Source organism: Chelonoidis abingdonii, chromosome 16, assembly GCF_003597395.2.
Source record: "Chelonoidis abingdonii isolate Lonesome George chromosome 16, CheloAbing_2.0, whole genome shotgun sequence".
Lineage (NCBI taxonomy): Eukaryota > Metazoa > Chordata > Testudines > Testudinidae > Chelonoidis > Chelonoidis abingdonii.
The window spans coordinates 22,980,494-22,997,135 of NC_133784.1; the positions used below are offsets into that span (position 1 = coordinate 22,980,494).

Genomic DNA, 16,642 nt, shown 5'->3' on the forward strand with positions numbered 1-16,642 from the left:
CAAAAGACGGCCCCTTGTGAAAAGTTCTTCCCCCACCAATGGATCCTCAACGAACCATGATCAGCAGAAAGTGAACCTTACGTAGCTGACTGTTGTCTCTTATCAGGATTTGGGATTAGTTAATTTTGTTCCGGGTGAGCCAGGCGTACCGTGCTACCAACACGTCGATGAGACGAAGGCTCGATGCCAGAGACTTCAGATGAGTAGATAGTCGATGTGATCGAACGTTAGGTTTAACATAGTCGGATTGTTGAGGTCGACAGCGTGATCTTTGGCCAGCAAAACAGTCAGATGGGACAAAGATTGGATACCCCCTATGCCTTACCCTCCCAGTTTGTCCTGCACGGGGAATTCCCACACAAAGCCCTCCACAATTTCTCGCCCCATTCAAACTAATCCGGGCCCAGGTTCCCCCAAACCTCCCAACTCCTGATCAGACACAGAAGGAGTTGACCCAGACTGTGAGTTCCACAAGAGGGGAAGATCACTGAGGTGAGCAAATCCACCAATAAGCTCAGGATCCACCAAGGTAGAGGAGGAACTTTGTCACAATATATTCCTACTGTATTTTCCACTGCATGCATCCGATGAAGTGGGTTTTAGCCCACGAAAGCTGGTGCTCAAATAAATTTGTTAGTCTCTAAGGTGCCACAAGTACGCCTCATTCTTTTGGCTGATACAGGCTACCACTCTGAAACAGGAAGGAACAGTGAGGCTTTCTGTTCATTGGAATGCAATGAGGTTAAGAAGCTGTAGGGTTGGCAGGTAAAGGAGGGCTTTGTATGCCAGAATCCCTTGTTAAAGAGAGGAGGAGGAAATGGAGAGGCTAACAGAGAGGAGTAGGTTTACTTAGCTCCTGCCTTTAGAACCCTAAGGAAAATATATTAACCCATAGGGTTAAAGTATTTAAAAAAACAGAATCCATTGCCTGCCAGTCAGACAACATCACTACCCTCTTTGATGTGCTTCACTTGTTCCCCCTTGTCACCACTTTAGTAAAGTTTAATCCTTTCTTCCTCACCTTCAAGGCCCTGCCAGACTCAGCCCTGGCTTATTGGATTTCACCGTCTATGGTGTTTCCTCTCTGTCCCTTTCTTTGGACAAATATGCCAGCATCTAAAACCCTTTTGTTTTCTTCTTCCACTCCTGTCATGCAGACCCTTACACATGGAATTACCTTCTCAACTCAGTGCACCAGGCTCTCACCTTTTCCTCATTCAAATGCCTCCAAAACACCCACTTCTTTTATAAACCCCATAAATGTGAAAATAAAAATGTTCAGATTAAGATTTTTTTTTAAATGTATATCTAAAGCGACTCTTTCCTGGGTCTCTCATTGCAGCTCCTCTTTCAGTGAGTGTCTTCCAGGCTGCAAGCCTGCTAGGGCAGGAACTGTCTTCATATCTGTGTCTTGTTCAATGCAGTTGTAATAAGAAATAATATTAGAGTTGTAGCACAGTGTATTCCTTTGAGCACTGATAATCATAATAACTGGGTGATCACTTAAGTATGTTTTTAATCAGTGGATATGCTAGTTAAGAGTATTGTTCTGTATCTTAAATCTCATGTTTTCTCCACTATCTGCAGTCACACAAAATTTATTTATGGGCGCATATCACATAGAGTACATCACATTGTTCACTCTAGGAAAAGCTCCATATATGTAGAACAATATATACATCTAGTGCATACATACACCAGAAGTACAACATAGCTAACAATTTCTCCAAATTTATTTGTATTCTTCATTGTATAGTTCTCCACAAAGCAGCTGCAAAAAATGCAATACGATCCTACTATCACTTGGCTGGATTTACCAGGGGCATTCAGCTGCAAGTGTTACAAATGGATGCTGCTGTCTTACCCGAGAAAGAAAAAAGGCGGCTGTCCACAGTCCGTGCTATAGATTGCAGCTTAACTACATCCATCGACTGTCCGATATGCACTGTACTAGGCATGCTTCCTAGAGTTCCTCTCACAAACTCTGCTACTTCCTGCACGGTGAACATCTGCAATAGCTCATCAAAGATTGCAGGGAAGGAATTCAGTAAAGCAGCCTGAAAAAAGAAAATGAACAAGCTATGAGAGTTCTGTAACTACAGACTAGGGACATTTGTGTGAAATACAAATAAACAATGGTAAAATAGAGTTAAGGGTCTGAAAAAAGCTATTACATTCAAAATGGTGGCTGATGTTCTCTCTTTGTATCACCCTGCAGCTCCCAAAAGCAAAGCACTTCTGGTATGTAAGATCATGCTTTGTTCTGAAGCTTTGCAATATCAACATATTATATAATAAATTGAGAACAGCGTGATTTAAAAAAACCAAAAAAAACCCACAATAGTACTGGCCCTATTATAGCCTCATGTTTTTTTAAGGACAGGAGAACAAAAAAGAAAAAGTCCCAAACTGGTCCAAATATTTTTTCTTGATTTTATCTTTTAATGGAAAAAAAAAGTGCTTCTGAGTTAAAAAACTTCTATAAAGTTTTTTTGCACTGAAACAACTTAATAAGGGAGATTTACAAACCATTCTGAAAGGTTGTTTATAAATAAGATACTGTGAAACTCTTAAAAGCACCACCACATGATATTACTGTATTTCTACAAGTGACGCAGGGTATTTTGCATGAAAATTATGCATTATACCATGCAAATAATAGAGCAAAATTATTTCTGTTATAAGGGGATATGTTCAGTAGCTTGGAGTTATCTGTGAAGGTATCTCTGGACCGGAGGAAGGACCTCAATATAACAAAAACATAACTCTTCATTTCACACTCATGTCCTTCCTTCATATTCACTTCTCCATGATAGCAGATAATTCCATGAGCCCTTCCGATCTCCAGGCCCACATGCCTGATGTTATCCTTAACTCCTCCCATTTACCCCTCATATTCAGGATGTTTTAAAATCCTTCTGTTTTCTCCTTTACAGTGCATCCAAAATCTCTGTGCATGTCTTAATAACCTCCCATCTGGACTATTGTAACCTCTTCTCTGGTCTTCCCAACAACTGCCTCACTCCTATCCAGTCTATCCAAAATGTCACCATGAAACTCACTTTTTGACCACATCATCCCCTTTTATGAATCCCTTAACTGGCTCTACAGTCCTTTGTGTAACAATTTCAAAATAACTGAACTCAGTTTGTTAGACTCTTTCCAGTTCTGCTCTTGCCTACATCTCATCAGTGGCTGTCCACCACACTCCTCTGTTCTGCCAGTCTTTCTTCCCTCCCCGTACTTCTTCTTTTCTCCCAGAAGTATTTCAGTGCCTTCTCTCATGCTCGCCCTTAGACTTGGAATGTCTTCCCTGATTCTATACACTACACAATTTCCCTCTTCAAAACACCTTTATGCACAATCCTTCCAACAAACAATAATCCTCTAGCTAATGTCCCTTACAGAATAAAAATAAAAAAATGCAATTATGAATAAAATAAAAACAAAAGCCTTTTAGAACTAACAATTTGTCCTGTATAGTCAGTAACATTCTCTATATTCCTTCACCCCTTCCTCCATTTCTCTTGCCTGCTATATCCCCCAGCATCTTGTCCTATAATCAGTTTTGATTACATAGTGGCCTAAAGAGCTTACAAGTGCCATCACATGTAACATATAGATTTTTAATTAAACTAATAACAATCTGAGAGTTTTGAAATATTTCAAGGTATCTCTTTGAAGGCTATTACAATGGCTGTGCACCTCCACATCAGTTTATCTCTGTGATAATCTGATGATTCTGTAGACTAATTTTGGGATATCTGTGACAGCCTTTGGGCTGGGTATTATGGCCCTGGGTATTCTTGCAACAGTTTGCCTGAAGCCTGCCTATAAATCTTTCTTCTGAGTGGGAGGATTTCTGTAATGATTTAGGAAACCTACTAATAGTTCAATAATATGCTAGATAACCTGCGGGATCTCTGTGATGGTTTATTAATTCTTAGAAGGGTATGGTTGCTCTCTGTACAAGTATCTGCAATTGTCTGGTATATTCTTCTTGTCAGATCATTGAACTGGAAAGAGGGCAGAATCAATTTCACTGTGATGGTTGGGAAAGAAGCATGGAGAGCGAGATCTCTAACATCCTGGGTGAAAGGAGAAGTGTGAAGAAAGATTTTTGCTAAGGCCTTGAGCATTTCTGTCATGGCTTAATAGTTCTCCAGTTATCTGGGTTGCTTTTTATTCACTCAAAAGACCTAACTCTGGATCAGTGTACGAAAATACAAACAATGAAACAGGAACAGGGCTGTTCTAAATAACCACCTTCACTATTAGATTTAATAGAACATTACTGGATCAGTATTGATATGAAATACCCAACAGACAAGCACTGGACTAGCATTACTATCATACGATGATACATGCACTTAAAGAACCTAATCATTATAACAAAAGGCTTGAACTTGTAAATTGCCATTTGTCACAATCATCCTGGTAGAAGCAGAAAGAATGAGCAAGGTCCAAGTAAGTCTTCTCTTTCATCATTTGTCTAAAATATCTTCTCTCCTACCATTGCTTCTCCTGACTATTAACATGTTAAGCATCCTTTATAATGAAGGATGCATAAGATCTAATATCTCTTCTCTTTCAATATTGGATCTAAAATATTTTCTTTCTCGTCATTGTTTTTCATGACCATGTAGTTATTAAATATATCTTGTTTACTGATGGATGAATAAGATCCAGTATCTGTTCTCTTTCATGACTGATTGGATATATTTTTTCCACTCATTGTTGGTCCTCCTGAGCAAGTTGACTCACGTAGGTATTGATGACCACTTGTACTGTATTTTCAGTGTTTGAAATCCTCCATGTTCAATTCATCACCAGAATATTCCACATCTCTTTCCCTATTTTCAAAAAAATCTGAACAGTTATACACTGCACTCCAAGATTATATGCAGGAAAAGACGGATTTGGGTAGGGAAAGCAGAGTTATGAGGCACATCCATGATGAAAGAGCGGTGCAGGCAAGGTGATTATTACTCACAGAATTAAACGACGGCCTTGAAGTACCACCACACTTTTGTGGGGCACATATCCCAGCTCCGCTCACCTGTCCTCCAGGCTGAGGGGCCTATGGGGCAATGAGGGTCGAGGGGGCAACACAATGGCAAGTGGGAAACAAAAAGGAAACTTTTCAAATATTAAACAGGACAGGTTTTATAAATATACAAATGCCTGAAATGAAGACATTTCGAAAGACAGTAGTAACACAGGGCAAAAACAGAGAGAGAGAACTATCCTGTCCTCAGTTCAGCTTCCCTTATGTATTTACAATAACCCAAATGAAAAACAAAAGAATAGTTTCCCCAGACACTATTTTTCCCCGAATGTCAGTTTCCTGGTAGAAAGTTGCAGTGATTTCTGATGACGCTGGTCCATACTCTTGCTAAGTGATTAAACCAAAGGCTGCAGCAGTGGTTCTCAAACTTTGTCATAATGTGGACCACATCTTGAGAGAGAGATTGTCTTGCTGACCACTTTCCCTCCCACTGGGATAATTAAACTTTATTGTGACAACTACAGCAATTGCTTCCATGGAAAATCCTATTAGGACAATATTAAATGTATCTGTAACTGTCTTCTATTGCATTTTAACAATGGAGAATGTTGAGAACCAGCACCGCATTACCAGTCAGCTCTATGCAAATCACAATTTGAGAGCCTCTGAGCTAGGGTATGTACATACAACAAAAGATCCTACTGTGTAAAGTGTTAAGTTTTAAATGTTAGTATAGTGATCCCTACAATAACACAGAGCCAGACTGTGACATCCTTACTCACACTGAGGAGCGTCTTACCTTACGTGAACGCCCACTGAAGTCAATGGGACTGTTTGCAGAGTAAGGCATTATCAAACATGAATAAGGATATCATAATACGGTTGTAGTCAATCCACAATTGATTCCAGTAGTGATGGTGAAACTGAGGATGTGAATTTTTCTAGGGTTTCCTAGTTGTTAACGACACATCAGTCAGAACTTTTCCACTATGCGCAGCTGCTGTGACCTATGGTATTGACTTGAGCTGTTACTTTTCTTTGTGACTAATAAAGGAATTAAAATTCCTCTGTGCCAATTCTGAGTCGTGTTTATGAATGAGACACAACATAAAAACAACAAGAATATGGAATGTCTACTCTAACTACATAACATGACAATCCATTTGTCTCCCTTCTTCACTGTAAAACTGCCCAGCTGTTCTGCATCTGTTCACTGTCTAAAATTATTGTGTAACTATGTTTCTCATTTCTGTAAAATCAGTCTGTAAAAGAGCACAAATTATGGCTCTTAACTATTGGATGAATATGTTGCTTGTGCACAAAATAGTTGCCTCTGCACTTCCTGTATTCGAGTACAGAAAATAGCTAACCTGTGTGAAGATGAGAGTCTCTGAACTCCTGCTGTCCAAGCTGAGCACGAATCTGATGGACTGGAAAAGCTCTTGGATACTGGAGCGAAATTGTTCCTCCTCCATTCCACAAGTAGCTCTCGAGTAAAGGATCCGAGATTGGACAATGAACTTGAAAAGATACTCCAAGGCCTTAATGAATAAGAGAGGAATGGGAGTAACAAAGAAAGAGAGGGATAAAGGAGCTTTAAAGAGAGCCAGGAAGATTTTAATAACATTATGAATAATGGAATTCTTCGTTCACAGAGAACAGGGAAAGAAAAACAGGTTTTGTAAATTAAAACACAGTTATGTACAACCTGCTCGTAGCTAAGTGTTCTCTCCTCACCAACAATCTTCACTATGGAAATCTCTAACTAGGATAAACGTTCTGTTCGTAATTCAAATTAACTGAATTAAGGCAAAATCCTAGTGAAGATAATGCAAGTAGGTAGTTTTCATGCAAGTTAGCCGGTTGAGCTAAAAACTATGGGGGAGCCTAGTCTTTCAGTCAACTTTCTAACTTACATGAGAACTACAAACTACTTTGTCTTCAACAGGATTTTACCCCAAGTTAACTAACTTGAGTTGAGAATACATCTTTTGTTCCTAGAAAAGATAGCAATGATACTGCAGCTGCATGGGCTAGCCACTTGAGTAAATACCAGGGTCATGGGTAGGCTTGTATAGCCCCTGCTGCTGCAGCTTCACTGCTATTGGAATTCAAGCTAGTCAGATCAAAGCAAGCTTAGGTACATCTACATGTGCTGCAGTCACACCACTGATTGCTGTGTAGAGATACCCAAGATGGCATAATATGCTAGGCATGTACTTGGAGTGGCTAGACCCTACTGATGCTTGTGCTGCTGTGGCTATGCTATTTGTAGGATGCTTTGCTCAATCAGAGCTAGCACAAATATGTCTCTTCAAACTGGAAATTATACCTCCAGCTCCAAATGTTCAAATACCCTTAGAGTAACAGAAGAGGGCCTACCAGGGGAAAAAACCCCTGCTCTTCACTCTGGACACGATGGCCTGCAACTCTTTATCCCCTGCAACTGCATGTAGAAATAGCAGTATGTGTGCGTAGAAGGAGGCAGGAGCAGGATGTGAAGGTCTCTGGAAGGCCATAACTTTAGTACCAGCAAGGAGCAGTTGTACAATAGCAAACAGGCTTCCCTTTTCTCCCAGCTGACTACAGTTGCAGGGGGAGTTAGGGATTCTTCTTTCTCTCTCCCCATATGGCAACTTCTCTTTGTCCCTATTTAGCCCAGACGGGGGGGGGGGGTAAATAATCCCCTTGAAATACAGCAATTAACACTATATAGTGAGTGATAATTACTGCGGTTCCAGAGGATTTACTTCAGTGAGTTTTTTACAGTAGAGTGAAATGTCACAATATGGCTTGTACAGACTAGGATGAACGGTGTATTTTAAAAACGTGTTTGCTAAAATGCTTTAACTAACATATTTTAAAAAACACTGATCTAAACAGGGCAACTAGCTGTATTTTTATGATTTTATAATTCTACGTATCAATTGGTAGAGATGCACTCTAGGGGTGAGCTCAGTGTCAGTGTAAGAAAAAAATACTGTCATAGTGCATGCTTTATTATGCTAACTAGCCCAGCATGATCAGCAATAGTAATCACAGGACTCACAGCTAGCTGAGAAAATGGATAGAACTGAGTGCCAGTATCCCATATGAAAACATAGTGCTCTCCATTCTCATCATATGGAGTACACAGGCAGCAGCAATGAGGCCGTGCCATTTTGCTTCAGTAGGCACCTCCCCCTTCCTTTCAGTCTTCCATTTTGGCATGGCTGAAGTAGTAGCTGAAGTGCTGTTTGATGCCATCCTCATAGTCTGGGTACCTATAACTACATTGTCTAAGGAAGCAAAGGATAGGCTGGATCTCTACAGCTGTCAGAGATACATTATTAATGTCCCTACTCGTGAAAAAAGATGGTTACTCACCTTTGTGACTGTTGTTCTTCGAGATGTGTTGCTCATATCCATTCCAATTAGCCATGCACGTGCACGACTGTCGAAAGATTTTTACCCTAGCAACAGTCGGTGGGTCAGCTGAGGTGCCCCCTGGAGTGGCACCTTCATGACGCTGGATATAAACCCCAGCTGACCCAGCACTCCCTCAGTTCCTTCTTGCCAGCTACTCCGACAGAGGGGAAGTGGGGCGGGTTTGGAATGGATATGAGCAACACATCTCGAAGAACAACAGTCACAAAGGTGAGTAACCATCTTTTCTTCTTCGAGTGCTTGCTCATATTGATGCCAATTAGGTGACTCCCAAGCCTTACCCAGGCGGTCGGGCTGGAGTAAGATGTTGTGGAGTGTAGAACTGCTGAGCTAAATGCCGTGTCACCCCTTGACTGTTGGACTATCACATAGTGGGTAGCAAAGGTATGCACTGATGACCAAGTTGCTGCCCTACATATCTCCTGTATGAGTATATGAACCAGGAAAGCAGAGGACGAAGCTTGAGCCTCAGTGGAGTGGGCATTAAGTTGTGTAGTTGGGACACCAGCCAAGTCATAGCATGCATGGATACATGATGTGATCCAGGACAAGATGCGCTGGGTGGAGACCAGAAGGCCCTTCATCCTATCTGTCACAGCTATGAACAGCTGGGTAGTCTTCCTAAAAGGTTTTGTTCATTAAATGTAAAAGACGAGGGCCCTGCGAACGTCTAGGGAGTGCAGCTGTTGGTCTCGTCAAGAAGTGTGCAGCTTCAGATAGAAGATCGGGAGGAAGATGTCTTGGTTGACATGGAAGGCAGACACCACCTTAGGAAGGAAGGCAGGGTGTGGTCACTGAGGTGATAGCTACGAGGAAGGCTGTCTTCCAGGAAAGGTACAGGAGTGAGCAGGTGGCCATCGGCTCGAATGGGGCACCCATAAGTCTGGATAGGACCAGGCTGAGGTCCCACGTAGGGGCTGTATGTCGAATGTGCAGGTACCAACGTTCTAATCCCTTGAGGAACCTGCTGACCATGAGATTGGAGAAGACTGAGTGCCCATTTTCACCCAGGTGGAAGGCTGAAAACACTGCTAGGTGTACTCTGATGGATGAAACTGCTAGGCCCTGCTGTTTCAAGGACAAGAGGTAGTCTAAGATGATAGGTACTGGTGCCTGCAGGGGGGCAGTATTGCTCAGAGCACACCTGCAGGAAAAACGCTTCCACTTGGCCAAATACGTGGACCTGGTAGAGGACTTTCTGCTACCCAAAAGTACCTGCTGTACCGAGCAGGAGCAATGTAGCTCAGATTGAGTTAGCCATGCAGTATCCACGCTGTGAGGTGTAGGGATTGCAGATTGGGATGTCAGAGTTGTCTGTGTTCCTGAGTGATCAGATCCAGCCATAACAGAAGTGGAATTGGAGTGGTCACCGACAGATCTAGGAGAGTGGTATACCAGTGCTGCCTGGGCCACGCCAGGGCACCAAAATTAAACGGGCTCTGTCCCTGCGCAACTTGAGCAGGACCCTGTGGACTAACAGGAAATGAGGAAAGGCGTAATACAGGTGGTCTTTCCACAGTATTAGGAAGGTGTCTGACAGGGAACCCGGGGAGTGTCCCTGGAGAAAGCAGAACCCCTGGCACTTCCGATTCTAGCGAGAGGTGAATAGGTTTATCTGGGGAAACTCTCATTTCCGGAAAACACAATGGATGACGTCCGGGCGAATCGACCACTCGTGAGCCTGGAAAGATCTGCTGAGGCAGTTCTGGATTCTGGGAGAAATGATACCACCAGGTAGATTGAGTGGGCTATGCAGAATTCCCAGAGGTGAATAGCTTCCTGACAGAGGGGGGATGATTGCGCTCCCCCTTGTTTGTTGATATAAAACATGGCTGTTGTGTTGTCTGTGAAAACTGCAACACAACGGCCCTGAAGGTGCTTGTGGAACACTTGACAAGCCTGGAGCACTGCTCTCAGCTCCTGTACATTGATGTGGAAGGATATCTCTTGTGTGGACCAAAGGCTCTGTGTGCGAAGGTCCACAAGGTGAGTGCCCCAGCCCAAAGATGCTGCATCCGTGGTTAGGGCCAGGGAGGGCTGTGGGGCATGGAACGGTACCCCTTGGCATACTGAGTTGGGGTTCAGCCACCAGTCCAGTGAGGTTAAGACTTCTGGCGGTACCGTGACCACTGTGCCCATGCTGTCCCGGCCTGGGTGGTATACGGTTGAGAGCCATGCCTGAAGTGGATGGAAGCGCAGTCTGGTGTGTCTGGTCATGAAGGTACAAGACGCCATGTGTTCCAGGAGACCCAGGCACATCCGTACTGTCTAGGTTGGGAAGCCTTGGAAGCCATGGATGATGCTCACCAAGGACTGAAAGCGCACATGCGGTAGACACGCATGGGCGAGTCTCGAATCTAGGACTGCGCTGATGAAGTTTATTCTTTGGGTCGGCTCCAAAGTGGACTTTACGACATTGAGCAGCAGGCCCAGCTGTCTGAACAAGCTCATGGTGAAATGAACATGAGATTGCACCTGGTCCCTGGAGCGACCCTTAATGAGCCAGTCGTCGAGGTATGGAAACACTTGGATCCGCTGTCAACAGACTGAGGCAGCTACGACAACCATACACTTTGTAAAGACCCTTGGTGCCGTGGATAGACCAAAGAGAAGGACGGTAAATTGGAAGTGCTGTTGGTTGACCACAAAGCAAAGGAAACGCCTGTGCGGCGGGTAAATTGCTATGTGGAAGTACACGTTCTTCATGTTGAGAGCAGCGTACCAGTCTCCAAGATCCAGGGAAGGAATAATGGTCCCCAGGGAAACCATGCTGAACTTCAACCTTACCACGAATTTGTTGAGTCTGCGCAGATCCAGGATGGGCCGTAGCCCTCCCTTTGCCTTGGGGATTAGGAAATAACGTAAGTAAAACCTCCTGCCTCTCAGTTCCCTTGAAACCTCCTCTATCGCTCCAATAGCTAGTAGCAGTCGCAACTTCTGTAGGAGGAATTGCTCATGAGAAGGGTCCCTGAAGAGGGATGGGCGGGAGAGAGGGAAAAACAAATTTAAGGCGGTATCCACTTTCCACCATATGTAGGACCCAGCAGTCTGACGTTATATGGGACCACGCATGGAGGAAATAGGAGAGGTGGTTGTTGAAAGGCAGGGAAGGATCCTGGTGCTCCGCCCTCGGGCGCACATTCAAAAATTTTGTTTGGGTCCTGCCGATGGCTTGGGGGCACCCTGGTTCTGGTCTGTCTTTGGACCAGACTGTCTCCACCTACCACCCCGGCTGCATCTTCTAAAAGAAGTCCTGTCTCGGCTGGGGGTTAGGGTAGGTGTGCTGTGGTTGGGGTCAGAAGGGCCTATGTTGCGACACCAGGGTATGTATGCCCAGTGAACGCGTGATGGCCCGGTTGTCCTTCAGACTCTGAAGTCTGGAGTCCGTCTTCTCTGAAAACGGACCCTGACCATCAAAGGGTAGGTCCTGTATAGTCTGCTGGAGTTCCGGTGGGAGCCTGGAGACCTGTAGCCACGAGATGCGGCGCATAGCTATGCCTAATGCTAGAGACCTAGCCGCTGAGTCTGCCGCATGTATTGAGGCTTGTAAAGATGTCCTGGCTACCTTCTTGCCCTCCTCTAGTAGGGTCCCAAACTCCTTCCTGGACTCCTGAGGAATAAGTTCTTTGAACTTCTGCATTGAGTTCCAGGTATTATAATTGTATCGGCTCAAGAGGGCCTTGCTGGTTAGCCACTCTGAGCTGCAAGTCATCAGTGGAGTAAATTTTGTGCTCAAATAAATTCAGGCGTCTAGTATCCTTGGATTTAGGAGTGGGAGCTTGTTAGCCATATCTTTCTCTCTCATTAATGGACTGTACAACGAGGGAGCACAGCTGGGGGTGAGTATACAAGTATTTGTAGTCTTTGGAGGGGACCAAATACTTCCGCTCTGGAGACTGCCAGATTGTAGTGGTATTAGCCTGAATAGTCCGGATAAAGGACAAGGCTATTCTGGTTGGTGGGTCGGCAGACAGACTGTCCCCTACCGGATTCTCTATCTCCACCACCTCCTCCACCTGCAGACTTATGTTTTGTGCCACTGTGCAGAGGTCTATAGGTGGGGGGCCAGAGGAGGACGTACCACCACTGTGCCTCGTCGGGTGAAGACGAGGAGGATACCTCTGGGGACTAATGGGTCCTGGGGAATGTCTTGCTGGGGAGGGTCCGGCTGCCCTAGGTCTAACATGCTAGGGGCATGGGCCTGGACTAGGGGCAGGGCTGTTGCCTCCGAGCCACCCGAGGGAGGGCAACTCACAGTGGTGTCCAGTATCAGGGACTCCAAGTGAGCAGAGCAAGAAGTCCCCGAGGGGACACCCTGGGCCTGATGGTAAGCCCAAGGGATCCAAAAGGACCATTGCTGAGGTCCCTGACCAGGGTTCTGGCCCTCATCCTGCCATTGGCTAACACCATCCACATTTTGGTTCTGGACTTGTTAGCCACTTCCTGCTTGGGAGGACCTCGAGGTGGGATGGTATGGCCAAGGTGGAGCCGAGCACATTTGCTGTGTCACCTTGTTGTGCGGTATCGCACTGTGCCGTGGAGATGGAGATCGGCACCGTGCTCTCGAGCAGTACCGCGATCCCGATAGGGACCGGCAGTCATATCGGTGCCCAGAGATGGATCGGGACCTTGATGAAGATTTATGGCTGGAACGGTGCCGGGATTGACTACGAGTAGATCGGCATCAGACTGGCTTTGGGATCGGTGCTGGGAGCTGGACAGATACCGACCATAACCGAGAAGTAGATCTTCATGAGGTGGAGCGGAGCTGCGAGTGAGACTGGCACCGAGACGGTGATCCGTGCCGGGACTGCAGGCAGTGCCGTGAACGAGACCAGCGTCTGGATCGAGACTGTCACCGGGATTGGGACTGGGATCGGTGCCGTCCTATCTCACTCTGCGACAGAGGGCGCAGCATGGAGGGCTTTCCTTTTGAGGGAACAGCCCGTACCGGCTGTACCGAAGGCTATGATGGTCTCGACTTTGTGAGTGCAATGAGGTTGCGCGCCGTGGATAATGTCTCTGGAGTGGACGGCAGCCTAAGCTCAACCACGGTACACACCGGGGAGCTTATGTGCACCGGACTCGACGGCCCTTGGGGTGCCGGAGTCAACGGTACTGGGGTTGATGCCTTTGCCAGACACTCCAACATGGGACGTGGCTCCGAGGGAAGCACAGGTGGCAATGGCGACTGCAAGGGGGCAGCAGATTGCTTGCGCTGCTTCTTTGGTCCAAGAGACAAGGAGCGACGCTGTGCTGATAAGATTGCTGGAGATGTCTGGTGCCAGGAGTCTTTGCCAGTGTCTGGATGTGGTGCTGACCCTTCTGGTGCCACAGGCACGCTTCGAACCAACAAAGTCAGCGCCGGGTCTCGGTGTGGGGCCGAGGACATTGGGCTAAGTGCCGCTTCCATAAGAAGCTGATTCAGGCGCTCCTTTTTAATCTGAGGCTTGAATGCCTTACAAATGCGGCACTTGTCAGATTGATGGGATTTCCCCAGACACTTCAAGCAGGAGTCGTGGGGGTCTCCCATAGGCATCGGTTTAAGGGAGGCTGAGAACGGTTTGAAACCTGGGGACCTAGGCATCAGCCTGGGTACTGGTAGGGTGGGGAGGGGAGAAGCCCCTTACCCCCAACTACTATTTACACTAAGAAAAATAACTATTAAGTACTACTAAAGAACTAATAACAACTACTTAAAACTATTTACAACTATAAACAAATGCTACACAAAAAGCTGGGGAAGTGGAGTTCAGCTAAGCTGCGCTCCACAGTTCCAACGACCATCACGGGCGGTTAGAAAGAACTGAGGGGCCACTGGGTCGCCTGGGGTATATATCCGGCGCCGTGAAGGTGCCATTCAGGAGGCACCTCAGCAGACTCACCAAGTGTTGCTAGGATAAAAATCTTCCAACGATTGTGCACACGGCATGCACACATCTAACTGGAATTGATATGAGCAAGCACTTGAAGAAGAACTATTCCTGCCTGTCACAAGTGGAATTCTTTAACATTCTCACATCATGCATCTTGCCTGGTCAGCCAGTGTGAGTTCCAGGACTTGCTCTCTAAGATTTGCAACAGCCAGTAAGACTTATGTTTGTAGAAATCTGTGGACTGATTTTAGGGACAAAGAATTGGGAAATAAGATTCATCAATAGTCCCAGCACAGTTTGAGAAGTCACAATCTTCAAAGTCTTCCATTATCTCTGGTACAGTGGCAACCTTGATCACATGGACCAGTTCAACTTCCTTTTAATTTACACAACACTGTCTCATTAGTATATAACATTTGACCTGACCCAGAAACCACTTTCCTCGTGATCCAGTTTGGAAATATAATAAACCTCTTCATTTGCATCTTCCTTCTTTACAGAGTGCTCTGAGTGTATTACAATTTCTGCCCTGCTTTGCTTCTAGACTGTCAACCACCAAATTCCAGAAGTTGGAGAATGCCGCAATGTGAAGTGACTTGAAATTCTCCATAAAAGGGAAAGGTCACTGTGACCCAAGGAAGAGGATTATAGGATTTGTATATTATGTTTCATAATCCTCTATGAAAAAAGGGGTCCTTAAAAGGACCCATACTTCTGGAGGCAGGCAGCTATTGCTGCAATGGCTGCCCAGAATGCCTTCACGGAGTTAGGTAGAGCACTAGTTGTGGATGCAAACACATGGCTGTGATGGCAGAAAAGCAGGTGCATTTAACAAATCATGTTAAATGTTGGAAGTTCGGTTAGTCTACAAAATCACAGTTGTAGAGTGTAAGGCCCTTAAAGAAGCAGAAATCAATTGAAAGGCCCTGAAACATTCTGTTTTCTTGAACGCTATTATCTTGGAGGCATTGTCTGTCAATTAACAGAGACAAAATGGACTTCAGTCCCTAACTGGAAATAAAGTTTCTGCAAGCAGCAAAGGCAAAATAGTGTGTGTGTGCGCGCAGCACCAAAGCCCTCTGCTTTAGTTTGCAAATACTCAATGAATCCTACTGTTTTACAGCACAGACACTATGAAGAACAAAAGATTGGAAATACAGCTTGAAGGAGGTGGTAGAGAACATTTAAAGCAAGGGAAAGACGGTCAGATGAGCACAGAGAAATAAACAAAAAGTAATTTTTCAGGAATTAAGTACATTTTCTGATACCAGTCTTGTGATCGTAGGGACTTAAAAGAAGTAGCAACTCAGAAGTGTGGACTCTTTGTTGGATTACTGCTTGGTGAAACCTTCTACCAAAGGCTACAAAGGCAACTTGAAATGATGCTAGTAGCAATAATGGTCCATATCTATACAGATGCTTTACATAGCTCCTGAACTGAAGCTAATGTTCAGGATGCAGACACAGCAATTAACTCTAAAATGTGAAGTCAACAAATGGACCGTGACCTTACAGGCCTTTGAGATAAAACTATCCATCCTTCAAAAAAAAAAATGAGCATTCAAAGTCTGATCTGTGTCAGAGCATCAGTAACATAAATGTGAAGGTGTATACCAGCTGGAAATGTCATTTATGAGAAAAGGTGACATATTTCTGTTTGCCTGCTCCAGAATCTGCGGAAAAGGTTGGATCTGCTCAAGATGGAATGATCTATTTGAGAACCTGTCAGTGAAGCCAACCTTCATTCCTCTGGGTTCAACAAAGGCGAACTCAGAAAGAAGTTTGTGTTTCTCCACCTAGTGAACATCTGAATTCCAAATTCTATGGTCTTTCTATAGTAAATCTCTTAATCTTAGTGACCTTGAGTAATTGCTGTTATACTATAATTGTAGTAGAAAGGTAGTACTTTATTTGTTTTCTGTGGAACTGAACTAGGGCAAAAACTATTCTTCTGGTTCACGGACAAGGATGGGAAGCTGTGTTTTCTTTCAAAATCACGCTCTGTTCATTGACAACTGATCCATGCTCTATGGGATGATATCTGTCATCACCACGGTCCACTCAAGGGTCCATTTACTGTTAAAATATTCTAGAGCCTCATCCAGTCTGAGTCACTGGCAGAAATAAAAATCAGAACTACAGACTCCCAGTCTGTACTCTAATCGCTATAAAATGTTACTTTTATAAAGGTGAAATTTACTCCTGTGCAGAAAGCCAACACAAGGCCAACATCCCACAAAAATATCACTTAAATTCACAAAATAGGGTTTTGGTAGGAGTTAAGGAGGCACAGACCTTATACTGCCCTCTGCACAAGGGTGAGTTTCACCTT

General features: G+C 44.7%; 1 protein-coding gene across 10 annotated transcripts in view; it reads right to left on the minus strand.

Annotated features, from left to right (window-relative positions):
• Positions 1 to 16,642, minus strand: part of DOCK3 (dedicator of cytokinesis 3) — a 605,476-nt gene that overhangs the window by 138,137 nt on the left and 450,697 nt on the right. For all 10 annotated transcript variants that reach the window (XM_032805794.2, XM_032805793.2, XM_032805795.2 and 7 more), the window contains 2 exons: positions 6,379 to 6,549; positions 1,865 to 2,057 (listed from right to left, as the gene is read on the minus strand). In XM_032805794.2, coding sequence (XP_032661685.1) covers positions 1,865 to 2,057; positions 6,379 to 6,549 — 364 coding nt within the window. The remainder of the gene's footprint in view (positions 1 to 1,864; positions 2,058 to 6,378; positions 6,550 to 16,642) is intronic.